Raw genomic sequence first — 17841 nt, 5'->3', positions numbered from 1 at the left:
AAAGGTCCCGGGCCCAAATTTGAACCTTCGGTCTTCTCGCTGAGAGGCAACAGCTCTACCAACTGAGCTACTGTGCTGCCCTTAGTGCCATCATTGATTTTAAAATCATTAAGACCATCTAGCAACACTTTCATCAAGGGTTTGTTTTTAGGGGAAAGCTATGTGGGATATCAATAGAATAAAATATCACAAATTATGAATAACAAAAAATGTTTTTCCTTTGGTCTTGGAGGTTACATGAAATGAAGAAGATCAATATATATATAAACCTTTTAATGACACCATTGTTGTAAACAGCTACATTTAAAAATGTATCCTTGCAAACCAAATAGCTTGAGGCATGCAGTTTTACAACAACAAAAAATAAAAAAACTAAGATTCTAGATTCCTTCAGAAGCATGGTTTCTAATCACCTGCTAAATATAAGAGCCAGAAACAAAATAATCCTCACTGTGGACATTCAGATGTCCTGAGACATAAGATTAAAGCACCGGGCCCCATTCTGCAGATGCCACTCTCTCCTTCACACAAACACAAGTGTTATTTCAGCCGTTGGTGCAACCACATGCAGAGTGGGTCACACAGCTTCTGCACACTCTGCCTCATCTCTTAATTGGTGTCCCAGTGACCTGCTTTTATCCCCCTCTGGTTTGCACAGAGCAGTTTTAGTACTAAACAAGAAGCCATCCCCCAAATTCTACCAATGTTTTAGTGTTTTACACTAAAATTAGGAACCTGTCGCAGCATGAATTCAGACACAGAAAGTGTTTGTGCATAACACAACTTTATTCACAGCCACATTGTACAATTACCTATGATTAATTTCATCACATTAAGGCAATAAAAGCTGTTGCCTGTTCAAAAATAAAGCATTTCTAAATGTTGCAGTGCATTTTAGCAGTGTGTTACATGAAGAGGAAAAGCAAGACAAGGTGAAAAATTGGTTCTTGAGAGATAAAAGGATGAAAGTGAAGTCAGACGAAAGGCAGCTATCGGGAGATGGAGTCAGGACTGGGCGCTTCCTTACTTTTGGTGCATGACAGGTCTGAGAAACAGGAGGAGGAAATGGAAAGATCATGCAGAGTCACATAGGGAAGAGAGACAAGAGGATGTGACAGAGTTAGTCTTTTTTGTCTTTACTCATGAAAATAAACAGTAAATGTTATCAAAGGTTAACATGTGTGAAGAAGTACTGCAGTCTTATTTTGTGGTGTCCCGATATTAGATTTTTACCCCTCTAAACAGTTTGCGATTAAAATTTTGGAGTGCTGGTCTGATACCAAGGGGGCTCTCAGCAATAACTCTACACTGCTCAGTTCATGCCAAGAGACCAGTTTGAACTCCCTTAAACTGAAATGGGAAATGGACTTGGAGGAATCCATATCAGACTCAATCTGACAAAAGATCATTAAAAACAAAGGTTGTAAGCTCAGTCATCCAGGTAGATGGCAACAAAAAAGGTTAAATCGTGTCTTCTGGAAAAGAAACAGGTCTAGGTGACATGATTTAACCTTTTTTGTTCTTATCTACCTGGATGATGGAGCGTACAACCCTTTTTCTGAACCAATTTGGCCTTGGTTGTCCTCAGGCTGTTTCTTGTAAGTTGACCATCTGGCCTAAAACATTTGATTGTTGTACATGATGAATGATTGTCTTTTGGATGGGTGTGCTTTGCACATCTAAAAAGCCTACTTTTGAGTTTCCAACAGGAAGTTGGCTTGAAACACATCAGTGAAGGCTACCTATAGGACATATCTGGTTGGCAGGCCATAGACTGAGGAAGTCCTCTGGATGGGGGAAAAAACGTTTCTCCCTTAAAGAAACTGGTCCAGATGACATGATTTAACCTTTTTTGATGATTAAGAACATTTCTTCATCCTCAAGCTGTCTGAGACATGCTGTAATTCAATTCAAGGTGGTGCACCGGCTGCACTGATCCAAAGACAAGCTGTCCAAGATCAAAGACAATCTGGATCCTGCATGTAATCATTGTAAACAAACTCCAGCTACACTTTTGTACACATTCTGAACTTGTTCCAAACTGTGGACCTATTGGCAATCTATTTTTGACACCTTCTCTGGGATATGTAGCTAAACTGTACACTCATCATCACTCATCTCACTTTGTGGGGTGGTCCCTGTAGATATGTCCTTTAGCAAGTACAAGAAGGATGTGATTGCTATTGGCTCTCTTCTGGCCAGTAGGCTCATTTTGTGCATTTAGAAGGACCCACATCCCCCAGCATATGAACATTGGATAAGGGAAGTCCTATATCAAATTCATCTGGAAAAATCAGATATACCCTGAAAGGTTCTGCAAAAACATTCTGGGACACCTGGCAGCCTTTTGTGTCATATGTTGAAAATATGTAAATACCTGTATAAAAACATATGTATGAGTGGCTGCTGGTGTGGGTGGGGAAGGACAGGGAAGGGCAAGAGGGTTTCTTTTTTCTGTTCTCTGTTCTGTTGTGTTTGTGTTAAAAAAATTAATAAGAAAAGACTTTGATAAAAAAAATAAAAGCAATTTACCCCCTGAACTGTTGCTCTCTGCCATTTCTCTTTCGTGATTGGCTAACAGCGAACATGTCTGATTCCCATTGGCTTCCTCTTGCTCACTGTGATTGACCCATGGATAAGCAGTAGCATAGACCTGCGCTGTATTTGGGCTCAGCTGGTTGTCTGTCTCACAGAGTCCCGCCCCCAGAAGATGTTGCTCCACCCCCAGCTGAAGCTCTGAAAAGAGAAGAGCGCCTCTAGTGGAGAGACACTGAAACTACAGGCACATTGCTGCACAGCAGAAATACCTCTTGGAAAGGAAAATTAAAGGTAATTTAAAAAGGAGAAAACTAAAAATAACATGCCTTAAACAGATAAACCAAACTAAAAGATTAAAACAGGAGGAAAAATAAGTCCAGCTGTAGATTTACTCAACAGTTTAGGCTTCTTGTTTAGACCACTGACAGGCAAAATTGTTGGCACCATTACGGTGCTTCATTTCTAGTGAAAGCTGACATCTACATGTCATTAGTATGCAACAGAGTAAACTATAAATCTTAAAAATTAAAGAGTAGTTTGTTCCTTTTTTGTCTTATTTATTTTTTAGAACTATACTAAATTAGTATGGACAGTACTCTTGGTACCCTTAAATAGATTATTCATCTTATCATTTTAGTCAAGTTTCAAACTGTGTTTTTATTAATTAGTGTTAAAGGTGCCTTAAAGCTTTTCATCAGACATTCAGCCTATTATAGGGAACAAACATGCCACTGGTGTTACTGGTGTTGAGTTGGCCAATGATCATGAAGCAAAGAAAACAAAGGCCATCAGTCTGAGCAGCTCAGAGAAAAGATCATAGATGTCTACAATAAAGGTGAAGACTACAAGACTATCTCTAAACAGCTTCATGTTCCTTTGACCACAGCTGACAAGATTATTAAAAAGTACAAGATTAATATGACTTTGGCCAAGATGTGGATACAAGACAAAATGCAACCCAATGTTGCTCAGAGTATGAATGGTAGACAAATAACCAAAGAATGATGAACTCTAAGGTACGTCACTTTCTGATTGCATTTTGAGTCGTAATGGGGTCCATGGGACCAGGGAGGACAAGGATTTTGACAAAATGCATAATGACAAGAATCGATGTTTATAAATCTGATTAGACAAAACTTGAGTTTTTAGGCTTCAGTCACATCAGCTTTTTGTTTAGAGAAGGAAAAATGAAGTTTTCAAAGAAGAGAATGCCATGTGCATGAATTTTGGAGTGGCTTGGTTTTATTTTGGGGGTTCCTTTGCTGCATCGGGCAGAGGGAAACTTAAGTCTGTGCTGGCTACAGGAAAGTCTCAAAACAATCCAGGCATCCTGGAGCAGTGTCAGAAAGCTCTGCTTCAGTTGCAGCTCAGGAGTCCATCAGGGTAATGACCCAAAGCACAGCTACAAACATCAGGAATGGCTGAATATATAAACAAGGTGTGGGATTCTGCTCTGATCAGTTCCCACAGTTAACTCTGATCAGCAGCACCTGAGGATCAACGGCTTGATGAGCGAGGAGCATGAAAGGCTGCAGAGGAGATCCAGTCAGCGCTGGAGCATTACCTGCCAATGATAGTTCTGTTCTGGCCTTTTACTCATTAATTATGTGGTATTTCTCCGAGCCTCCAGTAAATAATCCCTGATCCTCCTGTCCCCTGGATTCTCTTCTGTGGACCTGAAGCGCTCCTGTGCCTCCTCAGCTGCCTCCACACCTTCCTACCACTTGCCTGTCTCCTGTTCAGACGAACACCTTATTGGCCTGGAACCATTTGTAGTTACTTGTATAATGTACCGAATTGTTGCTCTTTCTGTTTATGCATGGAGTTTAAGAACACTGCAGGCAGAGGTAAATGGTTGTAGCTCACATTTTCTTTTATCTTTGATTCTTGTTGAGTTTTGCTTCCATATAAAACCAGGACATTAGTTTGCTTCATCATAAAACAAGTTTTTTTTTTAATTCTTCAAAATGAAAATGCTGCTGTGTGTTCTTGCTGTTCATCAAGAGGCTTTTAGCAACGTCACACGCTCTCGGCTAGAATCGATTTAAAAAGCTTTTATAGTCTTCCCAGAATCCAGTCAGCGCTCTGCATACAGACTTATGTGCAGCCGCCTTCCTTCCTTGTTCTGCTGTTCCTCTCAAAACATGCACCTTCTTGGCACAGTTGGCCATATTTCAGGTCAGAAAGACAGTTTTTATTCTGATAAGCCTCTTCTGACTGTCCTGAAGGAAAGGTTTCTACTTTGCTGAGAGAAGCTTTGTGACAGTTTGATAAATTATTCAGTGATAAAAGCCCTCAGATGAGTGCACTTTGCATTAAAGCTGGGTGAAAGCTGTGCAAAACATCCACAGCAACTATTTGCATCTGGAGTCGGAGAAAAAATATCTTCACTGCAGAGGATTCATGCAGGAATGAATCCGCTCACCTCTGCATTTTTTTTGTCCCTCATTTCAAAGTGAAAAGTGGGAATTGGAAATTGGAAGTCTGTCCATGTTGTGAGAATAACTTTGATAAAGAGTGAGGTACATATTTCTGTTTTGGTGTGTGGCTGCATCTAGGCGTAAGAAAGCTTCTTTTCAACAGTCACCATGATTAAATCCAAGATGGCTGCTGCCACTTAAGTAAATATGTACCTATATATGTGAACCTTGGGAGCTTCAATTCTGATGTGTGGTTACATCTAAGTGTAAGAACGGTCACCATCAAAAATTGGGTAGCCACATCAAACTCCAAGATGGCCACCACTATAAATATATAAACAGGCCACCTTACTTATTTGAAGAAACTATGCTTTCTAGTTTTTATATTACTTAAAATAATATTTGGTACCACAATAAGGCTCCCTTTATATATGCTAATAGTTTATAGATATGTTATTAATTCCTCTATAAAAACTTTATAAATCATTAATTATTGTTTATTGTGCATTAATTAAGGGTGACAGAGACAAAACTGACCAGTTTCTTGCCAAATCTGTTCACCTATATATAATTCATCTGGAGTTGTTATATTAAACATTTCAGACTAAGTTCCTACCTTGTAAGCACAATAAGCATTTGTAAACCTATTTCTTTTGCATATAATATTGTACTTTATCACTGCATGATAAGTATCTACAACTAATATTACATCCTAAAGAAATTAGGTTTACAAATGCTTATTGGGCTCACAAGGTAGTAACTTAGTCTGAAACGTTTAATATAACAACTCTAGATGAAAAAAAATAGTGAGTTTGTTTTGTCTCTCCATCACCCTTAATTAATGCATAATAAACAATTATTAATGATTTATAAAGTGTTTAAAGAGGATTTAATAACGTATCTATAAAGTATTTATTAGCCATCTATAAGGGGAGCCTTATTGTAAAGTGGTACCTAATATTTTCCTCAAATAATTGGGGTGACCAGTTTAGATTAATCCATGGTGACCAAGGCCACCAATGGCCACCCCCTGGCTCCACCACTGCACCTATTGGTGGATAAAACTGCTCCCTCCACACACCAGGACCCATCACCCTGTGCAGCCTCAGACAAGAAAAAGTAAAACCTCCCTCTGCTCTTCTCCACAGTGTAACTTCTTAATATCTCGCACCAAAAACATTCAAGTTTACGTACTTACATTCCCTGTTCTATTCCAGTCCAGAAAAACACTCATCACAAAAACTACAACCATTCACTGTTCAAATCCTCCAGTGATGGGACATCAGCTTGTTTTTAAGGAGTTCATTGTAACAAATCACATTTTTATGATATTCTAACATGTATCTCAAGCACTGTATTAACAGTTAATTCAAGATTAAAGCACTCTTTATTATCCTTGTAAATAAATTAATAATTTATGTAATTAACACATTCCTAAACATTACTTGAATGTATATCATCCGCTTATTTCATGACGGACTCTGACTGAGCTCATATTATGTTGAGAAATATTGCAAATATTTCTGTCAAACCACAGAAATGTAACGTGTGATCTTTTAGTGCTCAGTGTGTGTGTTGTGAATGACCGTCTGCTACTACCACACCAAACTTCAGCTAGTTCCCTGAGGTACAGCCATGTTTGTGCTAACGTCGTTAGCTGTGGCGTCCATCTTGAACTGCACAGACTCCAGCAGTTAGTCAGTGGATGCACATCCAATAATATTTGTTTATTTGAGTTTTATTGAATTTAGTTCAGTCTCATGAGATATTGTGCTAAAAAAACAAACAGAACTGACTCAAACAGTTTAATTTCCAAAGATGTTGCACTTTGAGTATGTTTGCAGGATGCTACTGCGCTACCACCACACCTGTCTTTAGTTCAGTATCTGTCAAACAGGATGTTGGAGACATTTTGTGTTTTATGAGGCCAGTTGGCTGAGGCAGCCATCTTGAATTGAGTTTAGTCCAAAAGAGACTTCTTGTTGTTAACCCAATAAAGACGTTGTTATAAAATGTGTCAAAACTGGTTCATAACATATTTGTTAATACAAGCGAGCACACACTGATACAAAAACATTCTCATCTTTTCGTCTTAAGCATCAAATAATAACATTTTGTTTGGAGGAGACAAGGTGGGACTTTCAGACCAAAGGTCAACGAACCAACTGTCGAGCATGGTGGTGGTTGCATCATGCTGAGGCACTGCTGGACAAAGTGGATGGAATAATGAAGAAGGAGGACTACCTCCAAGTTCTTCATCATCTTAAATCAACCTCAACTAGATGACCCAGTTTGGTCCAACAGAACAATGATCCAAACACATCAGAACCAGTTACTGATAGGAAGAAACAGGCAAACATTAAACTTCTGTAATGGTCTTCTCAATGCCCTGACCATGATGATGATGATAATGATGGTGATGGCGAAGATGATGATGATGATGAAGAAAAAGAAGAAATGAAAAAGAGTATAAGAAGACCATGAAACCCAAGAAGTAGTAGAAGAAGACCAAGAAGAATATAAAAGAAAAATAATAAGAAAAAAGAACAAGGCCATGAAGACAAGAAGAAAAAGACCATGAAGATCAAGAAGAAAAAGGCCATGAAGATCAAGAAGAAGAATAAACGGACCAAGAAGAAGAAGAAGAAAAATAATGAAAAAAGAAAAAGAAGTAGAAGAAGACAGATAGTTTTACCAGAAGCTTGTTGACATAGATAAAAAGTCTGTGGTTCTGGTGTTCAAGGTTCAAGGGTCTTTCTTTGTCGTTCCATCACATGTGGTACATGTGATGGAACAAAATTGTGTAGACAGGGTCCCAGTTGCAACCAACAAAGTATTAAAATGTAAAAGAAAAACGTTCATTGTCTTGGGTTTAACTTGGTTTTAACATTTTAACTTGGTTTTAACATTTTAACTTGGTTTTAACATTTTAACTTGGGTTTAAACGTTGTCTTGGGTGTAACTCACTAAAAGTAATATTTAGTTGGTTCCAACAGTTATCAATAAACCTTTAAAGCCTAAAATCAGACTCCCATGAGCACATGGATCACTACAACTATTTATTATAAATCTAGGTCACGCATGAAACTGACCTGTCAGGGTCCATTTAATGAATTAAAGCTATGATGCATTTTGGGGGATTTGAGGATAAAAGAAAAAAGTGTGGTACCTCGATGGAGTTGAACTGTTTTACAAGGAAATCTAAATAAGTTCATGTTTTTCTGTTGTTTTATCATTGAAGCCATCACCAGCTGGATCTACAGAAAATATTAATAAAACTGAAACTCAGCCACAAAATGCAGAAACTAAAACAAAAAAACAAAACAAAACAAAAAAAACAGAACTTTAATCCATGCAGTGAAAACACAGCTGCAACAGAACCACTCCAGACATCTTGGATTCATTTTATCTTGAATGAAGTGAAACCAGCCTGTGACAAAAAGCTGAAACGTTACTTTAGCTGTTTAAAACTGGAAGACTTTGGCTTCCGTGACTTGTCGGGGTTGTGCCATAACTTGTTTAATTTAAGAAGCTTCTGTTGGTGATGGTCCAGATTCCCAGATTAAAGCTGTTCTTCATTTTAAAGCAGGTTTCTATTTATCTGCGATGCCTTTAATGGCTCTTAGATAACAGAACATCAACAGTCCTCGTCTCGGTGGGAAAATGGTTCGTCCTCTCGTCTTTCATAAATTATGCACGCTTTGCTAAACCGTGTGAGGCTAGGCTAAGTGTCTGTGTTTACCTTTCATGGTTGGAGGGGCGTAGGTGCTCTGCTTCCTCTGAGACACATCGGAGGTCTGCAGGACAAGGACAAGCCAACGTCATGGGACACAAGAAGACAGAGAAGAATCCTTTAAATACTCCAGACTGAGGAAGTTCTTATAAACATGTTGGGGAAATGATTGTTTCATGATGTAGCCATGTTCAAAAGACCCACCACTCCTTGAAGGAATGCATATCACCCGCTGCCTTTCCTGTCATCTTATGATGAGAAATTACTGATTTCCTAACTGATTTTGCTAACAGAGCACTTTGCTGTCAGACTGCAGGCTTACCTGCGGTTCCTAGAGTTTCCAAAAGCAGAATGGGAGGCAGAGCTTTCAGTTATCAGGCTCCTCTCTTGTGGAACCAACTTCCTGTTTCTGTCCGTGAGGCTGACACATTGTCCAGCTTTAAGTCTTTCCTTTTTGATAAATCCTATAGTTAGGGTCAGCTTGGGTTTCCTGAGCTGTCCCATAGTTATGCTGCTATAGGCTTAGACTGCTGGAGGACAAATTCACATTTCTTCACTCTGCTGCTGTCTTTACTTACTCTACTCCACCTGTTTTGTATTTGTAATTATTTATATCTTATTTTTTTTGTCTTTCCTCCTATAGAAAGTTCACCTGGACCTGTCAATCTGCATTTGCTTCTCCTTCCTGTCCTCTCAAACCAGCCGGTGGAAGCAGATGACCACTTGTCCTGAGCCTGGTTCTGCTGGAGGTTTCTTCCTGTTTAAAGGGAGTTTTTCCTTTCCACTGTCTCCTTCGTGCTTGCTCAGGATGGCAGACTGTGATGAAGTGAAGATTCAACATGTCTGCTGCTTCCTTAGATAAAGAACTTTACTAATTGGCTTTTCTATGTATGTAAATGTTTCTGTACATTGCCCTGACACAACTTCTGTTGTGAGTTGCTGTTATATACAGTACTGTCAATAAACTGAAATGAAATTTAATTGAGTTGATTCAAGATGGCTGCCACCATCAACTCAACATAAAACAGCTTCAGCTCATTTCTCAACACAAGATGGTCGTAGTCTAAAACTGTGGTCTGACAGGTGGCGGGTGATAAGCGTTCTTTGAGTCCTGACGGGTGTGAAAGTGTCCGGGGTTCTACCTGCCTGTGTTCTTTAAGAACCCAGCAGGTGAGTGTTACCTGCTCGGTGGTTTTACAGCCGTTCATACAAACCTGCGACTCCCCGCTGGCGTTCTGTTGACCTCCAACATCTGCAGGAGAGAGGAGAGAAGAGACGGCAGCGCTTCAGCGTCACTGTCTGGGTTCACCTGACGCAGAACCTTGTTCTAAACCGCAGCAGGAGTAAACACTGCTGATTGGAGATCGCCTGACCGGGTTCTGCTCGTTTAAATCAGGGCTGTTCAACTAAACTGCTCAGGGGCCAGACGTCCAGCAGTTATTGTCATTAAACAAGTTTGTTTTATGATTTAAAATCTAGTTTTATTTAAACATGAACCCAGTGGAGGGCCGAGCTGAGCTCACCCGTGGGCCTGATTTGGCCCCCGGGCCACCAGTTGAATAGTCCTCGTTCAAAACCTTTCAGAACAGAAACCTGCACTAATTCCACATCTCAGAGACAAAATCATATTTATTTCCTCCTCTTGTTTTTATTAACATTTCTTTCTCTTGTATTTTTTGTTGTTGTCTTCCTTTTTAACTAGTTTTGTGTTTGGGTCAAATGTTTTCCAAGCGTTTTGTGTGAATGTTTATGATGCATTCACACTATTGTGATCCATTTTTCTTCCACACGTTTTTCAGCGTCATTCTCGTCCTGCAGGTTTTAATCTATTTCAACAAATCATAAATCAAAACTTTCAGCTCGTTCAGGACAATCCTGCTATTGATATTGGTGCAACTTTAGCTTTTTGAAATATTTAGCATTTTCTGCCATTTGTTTTCTATAGAAAATGAAACGAGCTCATTTTAGGGGACAGCTGTGGCTGAGTGGTTAGAGCAGTCATCCTCCAATGCAAGAGTTGGGGGTTCAATTCCACCAGCAGTCACATGCTGAAGTGTTCCTGGGCAAGACACTGAACACCTCATTGTCTCTGATGTGTATCCAATGAGTGTATGAATGTGATAAAGCACTGATTACTCTTTGTATAGATCTAGTAGAGTGTTGTGTGGATGGTTAAATGAGGGAAAAGATTGTTTTAAGAGCTTTGAGTATCTTGATAAGATAGAAAGGCACAATTTAAATACAGTCCATTTACAATTTATGTGGTCCTTAAATGTTTACAAACCCATGTGCATGTTAGACTGATTGGTAACTCTAAATTGTTCCTAGGTGTGAGTGAGAGAGTGAATGGTTGTTTGTCTCTGTGTGTCCCTGTGAGCACAGCACAGATTGTGTTGTAAAGAGCTCTGAGTGTCTTGAGAAGATAGCAAGGTGTTATATAAGTACAGTCCATTTATCCTTCACATCTTTAGATCTGTTTACACCTTTTACTGCTCCTTTCACATTTTGTTCTGTTTCAGCTTCTTTCAACTTCCTTGTGCAAATTTAAACTTTTTTCAGCTACTTTCAGCTAATTTCAGCTGTTTTGTGCTCCTTTCTGCTTTATACTGCTAATTACAACATTTTCTGTGATTCTGCTAACATCTTTACGCTAATTTCAGCTTGTTATGCTCTTTTCAGATTCTTTCTGCAAATGTCAGAAATTTCTATTTCAGCTACTATTAAGCTGTTTTTATGCTAAATTTAGCTTTAACAGCTAATTCCTTTTTTTTTTTGCATTTATTTCAACTTTTTTCAGCCTCATTCAGCAAAAGTTTGCTCTTTCCACTTCCTTCTGGTTATTAAAGCTTCTTTCTGCTTTTAGCTACTTTTCAGCTGTTTTCAGCTAATTTTCAGAAGTTTTTTTTTTTGTCAGACAATTTCCACTTTTTGTTCTAATTTCTGCTGCTTTCAGCCTACTTGGCCAAACGTGTTTTTTCTGCTTTCTTCTGCTAATTTAAGCTTGTTCTACCATTTCAACTACCTTTTTAGCATTATTTAGCTAATTTCAGCTGTTTTCAGATCGTTTCAAGTTTTTTTGGTAATTTCTGCTACTTTCAGCTTAGTTATTGATGCTAATTTCAGCTTTTTATGCTCCTTTCAGCTTTTTTATGCTAGTTTCAGCTTTTTCTGCTATTTCAGCTAATATTTAGCTGTTTTATACAAATTTAGCATTTTCAACTAATTCCCCATTGTTTAGCTCATTTCTGCTCTTTTCACCACCTTCTGGTAGATTAAGCTTTGTTCTGCCTTTTCAGCTGCATTTCAGCATTTTTAGCTGATTTCCTAATTTTTGTGCTAATTTCTGCTTATTTATACCTAATTCGGCAAATATTTGTTCTTTCTACTTTCTTCTAACGTAGGCTTGTTCTTCAACTTCAGCTAAAACTCAACATGTTTTTAACTAGTTTCAGTTGTTTTTCAGCAAGTTCTTCTGCAATAAGCATCCACAATGCATTTTCACAGGAAATTCAAATTCTCTTCATTTTATCTCCGTAAACTAATACAGCCTCTTCTTTTTAAATGTTTTTAAGTTTACAGTCAAGAAGGTTCACTTTGTTTCAGTTATGGATCAGTACATCTTAAATTTGATCAAGTCTTTAACGGGTTCTAAAATTATTCAAACTGAATCAAAAGTGAACAAAAGCATACAAGAAATGTCTTCATTTATTAAACAAAAACAAATTTAATTCAATTCAGTTTATTTTTATAGTGCCAAGTCACAACAGAAGTCGTCTCAGGACACTGAACAAACCCAAAATGTTACTGAAAACTGCCTCCAGTTCCTGATCCAGCAGCTCGTAGAACCTCCGTTAACTCTCAGTCGCGCTCTTCTCTAGGACTCTACCAGTTTCTCATGGTTGTGGAGGAGTTTTGTCCCACTCCTCTTTCCATCATTGTTTCAGTTCACAGAGGTTCCTGCTCAGCTCTCTGAAGGTCCCATCACAGAGTTTCAGTCAGGCTCAGGTTCTGGACTTTGCATCATTACAACATGTTGATTATTTTCTCGTTGAGTTGTTCTGGTGTAGATCAGCTGCTGTGATTGGGATCTTTGTCCTGTTGGGCCCAGTTTGGTCCAAACTTGAGCTGTCAGGTGGTTTAACATGTGGCTCCAGAAACCTTTGGCCCACAGAGGAGTTCATGGTCCACTCAGGGACTGCATGGAGCTCAAACCATCAGCCCTCCACCATCAGTCTAATTGTCCTGCCATGACCTTTGATCTGATAACTGAGGCCAGCAGAGTCTGTCAGATGACTGTACAGTCTGACCTTGGGGTGAATTAGCTGGAATGAAACCAGTCAGCTGTCTTAAATGTTTCCACTTGTCAATAATGTTCCTCTCTGTAGATTGACTTAAGTTGTTTGGAAATGACCTTTGACCCTTCCCACAGTTGCTTCTCTAAGGTCATTGCTGATGTCTTTCCACCTGACATTGTGCTAACACACCTGTATGCTTCAGAGCAGCACACTCCTGATTTTATAAAACAGGAGCCACTGCTGATGATCAGTCAATACATTTGATCAGCAGCTGCAGGCTGATGCTGAACTTCCTGTGGAAGCAGCAGATGTGGAGGCAGTTTTTTTAACACACATTTGGTTTAATAAATAAAGATGTAGTTAAACCTGTTGACTGGTTTTGTTAATTTGAGGATAGATCTAAATAACAAATTATGTTATTATAGAAGAACTTGCTTTTGTCTTTAGTCAGTTTCTGAAATGGATCTCAAGTAAATAAAGTTTGTTCAGTGTGAGTATTTTGGAAGTTTTAAACTAAAACCAAGAACAAGAGTTTTAAAAAGCTGAAACATGAATCCAGGAGTTTTCCTGATGTTCTGTAAAATGAGACACTTTAAGAAAATCTCAGCTGTTATTTCAGAGAAAATGGTTTACAAATAAGAGCTTTGGATTTTTTGGGTCTTGTTTGTTTCCAGACTGAGCCTCTTTGTGTTTCCAGCTGCCAGCTGGTTCTGAAGCTGCACGTTGATAAAACCCAGAATCACCACACAGTTAAAAGGAAAGATACATTTCTCTTGAATTCACTCGAGTTGTGAGATCATATTTCTCCTGTTTTAGCTTTTGCTCCCCACCGACATGTTTCAGATCAAACATGTTCATATCAAACAACGATAACACGAGTCAATACAAACTACAATTGATAAATGATCAAAATATATCCCCCTAACCTAAAGACTGAGATCCTGGAAAAAAGCAGCTAAAGTGGGCTTCCTTTGTAGAGTGGCCGGGCTCAGGCTTGGAGACAGGATGGGGGGCTCCATCAACCGGGGGGAGCTTGAAGTAGAGTTGCTGCTCCTCTGCTACGAAAGGGGTCAGATGAGGTGGTTCATCTGATTAGGATGCTGCCCATATGCCTTGTCTTTATCTCCGTATTGTTTCTGGCCTGGGAGCGCCTTGGGGTCCCCCATGAGGAGATGCAAAGTGTCACCAAGGGCAGGAAGTTCTGGCTCTCTGTCCTGAACTTGTTTCCTCTGCAACTCAACTACAGATGAGTTGGGATGAGGTGGGAAATGGAGAAGTCTAAAGGATCAAGGTGCTGTTGGTTTTGCTAAGCAGTGGTTTTGGCCTCGGACCTTTCCCATACAGGCCATTTTTGCCCTTTGACTCTTTCTTATTGTTGAACCATCTTAACTGAGAGAGGTGAGGCTGGACTTCAGATCTTATTATGGGTTCTTCTGAAATACCCTGGACGAGACATCAATGCACTCGGAGCGATTTTTGTAGGCCTCTAAAGGGAAGGTTCACCACTGTTGCATGTTTTCTGTGGTTTTGGATAACAGCTTTAATTAGGAGATTTGTTGATTCTATAGGTCTGGGAGAGAGCAGGCTTGGGTGTGGCAGTGAAACTGAATTCAGCTTTCTTCCCCCAAAAATCACATCCTTTCATCTTCTACCACTTATCTGTAGTTAGGCTGCAGAAGCAACAGGTCTAGGAGAGAAACCCAGACCTCCCACTCTCCAGCAACACTCTCCCTCCACAGGTGAGTGTTGGAACCAACTTGGACCAGTAAGCCCAAAGTTTTACCTTTAGACTTGGCTCCATTCACTACAACTGACCAAAGCAACACGCTCATTACTGAGAAGGAGGCCCCAATTTGCCGATCCTCATGCTACCATCACTCAGGAACAACATGCCCATATACCTAACTCCCCCACTTGAGGCAGACTCCCCCTGACCTGAAGTGGGCATTCAACCTTTTTCCAGATGGGAACCTTGGTCTTGGACATAGAAGAACTGACTCTCATTCCAGCTGCTTCACACTCGGCTGCGAACTACCCCAGCACACATTGAAGTTCTTGGCCTGAAGACACCAGCAGAACCATACCATCCACATAAAGCAGAGACAAGACCCTGAGGTTCTGAAAGCAGACACCCTCCTCTCCAAGACTGCACCTTGAGATCCTGTCCATGAACACCACAAACAGGATTAGAGACTGGGGACAGCCATGGAAGAATCCAAATTTGCACTGGGAATGAGCTCGACTTTGTGCCAAGAAAACAGAAACAGCTCCAGCTTTGAAGCTTTGAGCATGAATCTTGACGTCTTGAACCACTTTGGCTGTGGCAGCTTGGGAAGAGTCGACGGGGGAGAGGACGGTCCCCAGAAACCATCTAATCAACAGCAAACTGGTTGGTCCACTGTAGGAGTGTATACTGCTTAGTGGGGGAACCTGTTTGTTTGTGACTCCTCAGACTGATGAAGCCCTTCAGATGGAGGGAGAAATGTCTCTCAATAAAAAAAGAAACTGTCCAGATGACCTAACTGAACGTTGTTGGATTTTTTACCTGGATGATTGAGCATGAACCTTGAAAGCTCCAGCTTTGGTTATACAAGGGACTGGATAGTTTATTGCTGTCTGAGGCAGTGCAGACTGGCATATCCTGGTGAGCAAAGGGAGCAATTTTATTCACCACCAGGTGCAATGGAGGAGTCAGGGGATGGCTAATGGTGACCTTAGCCACCACTGGCCACCCCTTTTTTCGGCAACCCCATCCATCCATTATCTTTACCCGCTTATTCCATTTTGGGTCACGGGGGTCACTGGTGCCCATGTCCAGCAATCACTGTGCGAAGGGCGGGGGACACCCTGGATGGGTCTCAAGTCCATCACAGGGCCACATAGAGACAAACGAGACAAACAACCATTCACTTTCACTCACACCTAGGGACAATTTTAGAGTTACCAATCAGCCTAACATGCATGTTTTTGATCTGTGGGAGGAAATCGGAGTACCTGGAGAAAACCCACACATGCACGGAGAGAACATGTAAACTCCACCCAGAAAGGCCCCTGGACCGGGGTTTGAACCAGGGACCTACTCGCTGAGAGGCAGCAGCTCTACCAGTTGCGCCACCGTGCTGCCCGGCAACCCCAACCATTTGACAAAACTATACTATACAAAAAAATATAAAAACTAGGAAGTATATTTTCCTCAAACGGTACAGGTGACAGGTTAACGTATAGAAATGGGACAGCCATGTTGGATTTTGACTTGGCAAACCAGTTTTTTAATAATGACCATTTTTACACCTACGCAGCCACACACCAGAATGGAATTCAGCACTTGCGTACTTTTCAAGTCATTGTGCTCACACGGTTAACATTTCTACATATATGGCACCAGCCATGTTGGATTTGCACATGGAAACCCAATTTTTAACAATTTTTTACACCTAAATGCAGCCACACACCAAAATGGAAGTTTGTACCTCACTTACTTTTCAAGTTATTATGATCACAACATGCACAGACGGACAGACAGAGGGTATTTCCAGTTCCCCTCTTCACTTCATGGCAAGGGAAAAAAACTCAGGTAGTAGTTTGTAGCCATTCACAAATTTTGCTAACAACATTTTTTATTTAAGAACACATTGACCATTGATTTGAGAATAGACAATTGAGCAGAACTTGTTTTCTTGTGTAAGTATTTTATTTTACTGGTATTTATGACCTTTAACAAGGTGCGCAATGGGCGGTTATGTGTGCAGTCAGGTTGGTTAATGTTTTTCCTTAATAAATGAAATATTCATTTAAAAACTGCATTTTGTAATAACCCAGGTTATTTTTGTCTATTACTGACATTTGTTTGATGATCTGAAATGTGTAAATGTGACAAGAAAGCAAAAATAGCAGCAATGTGAAACATTATTTGCAGCACTTTAACTTTCTTGTTTCGTACACAAACGGTCAAAGCAGCATCTCAGAAGCAACATACCACCACTGGAACCTGACTCTCCACACCGAACTCCCAGAAAGGACTCGGGCTGATTATTCAATCAGTCAGCTCTCCTGCAGAGGGCTTTATGGGAGCTCAGAGCACCAACACTACGATGGTTCTGGATCCATCAGCGCAGCCTGCGCACCCAGATCATTTTACTCAAAGTAATCTAATAAAACTTCCATTATGGCAGCAGCTCCTCTGCTCCCTGCCCTCCTCCTCCTGTTGGCTCACAATCTGGTTCACATTTTCTCACCTGAACCGGGTCTGTAGATCTGCAGGGTAGCAGGAGTCGGTCTTCTGCGGCGGATCTGAGGAAAAACACATTCTTACTGTTGAAGGTTGCCAAAGATGTGTCAGACAAATATCAAGGTTCTCTTAAAGTAAAAGTGGGTAAAACTTTTCAATCCAGAGGCTTTTACTGACTTAAGGCAAACAAAGGTCCACGCAATGATGTAGAAAATATACTGTTCCTTCCTCTTCATCACCCACCACTACAAAAGGCATGCCTGTTAGCAAAATACCTCATGAACGACTGGGTGGATTTAACGAAAGTGATCATTAGATGTATCTCTATAACAGATTCATTTTTTTTAGAGTGAATTCAGTTAATTAGCCACAGCTAATCAACCATAGCAAACACAAATATCTAATCTGTCATTTTGACAGATATTGAGTGAAACGTTTACTGTCTAAACAAGAATATGACAACTGAACAACCAGCCTAATCATATCTATCTATCTATCTATCTATCTATCTATCTATCTATCTATCTATCTATCTATCTATCTATCTATCTATCTATCTATCTATCTATCTATCTATCTATCTATCTATCTATCTATCTATCTATCTATCTATCTATCTATCTATCT

The 17841-nt window shown here is 40.0% G+C and overlaps 1 protein-coding gene across 2 annotated transcripts in view; it reads right to left on the bottom strand.

The window, feature by feature from the left end:
* Positions 1-17841, bottom strand: part of LOC119420061 (protein phosphatase 1 regulatory subunit 1C) — a 39861-nt gene that overhangs the window by 9140 nt on the left and 12880 nt on the right. The window contains exons 2-6 of one of the 2 annotated variants that reach the window (XM_037687430.1): positions 17222-17276; positions 9906-9943; positions 8701-8755; positions 2533-2736; positions 859-1045 (exon numbers count right to left, since the gene is read on the bottom strand). In XM_037687430.1, coding sequence (XP_037543358.1) covers positions 990-1045; positions 2533-2736; positions 8701-8755; positions 9906-9943; positions 17222-17276 — 408 coding nt within the window. In that variant the 3' untranslated portion in view covers positions 859-989. Of the gene's footprint in view, positions 1-858; positions 1046-2532; positions 2737-8700; positions 8756-9905; positions 9944-17221; positions 17277-17841 lie in introns of those variants that run through there. The other variant, XM_037687438.1, reaches the window with a different exon arrangement.

This window comes from Nematolebias whitei, chromosome 1 (genome assembly GCF_014905685.2).
Source record: "Nematolebias whitei isolate Nwh7 chromosome 1, NemWhi1, whole genome shotgun sequence".
NCBI classification, from domain to species: Eukaryota; Metazoa; Chordata; class Actinopteri; order Cyprinodontiformes; family Rivulidae; genus Nematolebias; species Nematolebias whitei.
This window is presented reverse-complemented; position numbering and strand designations above follow the sequence as displayed.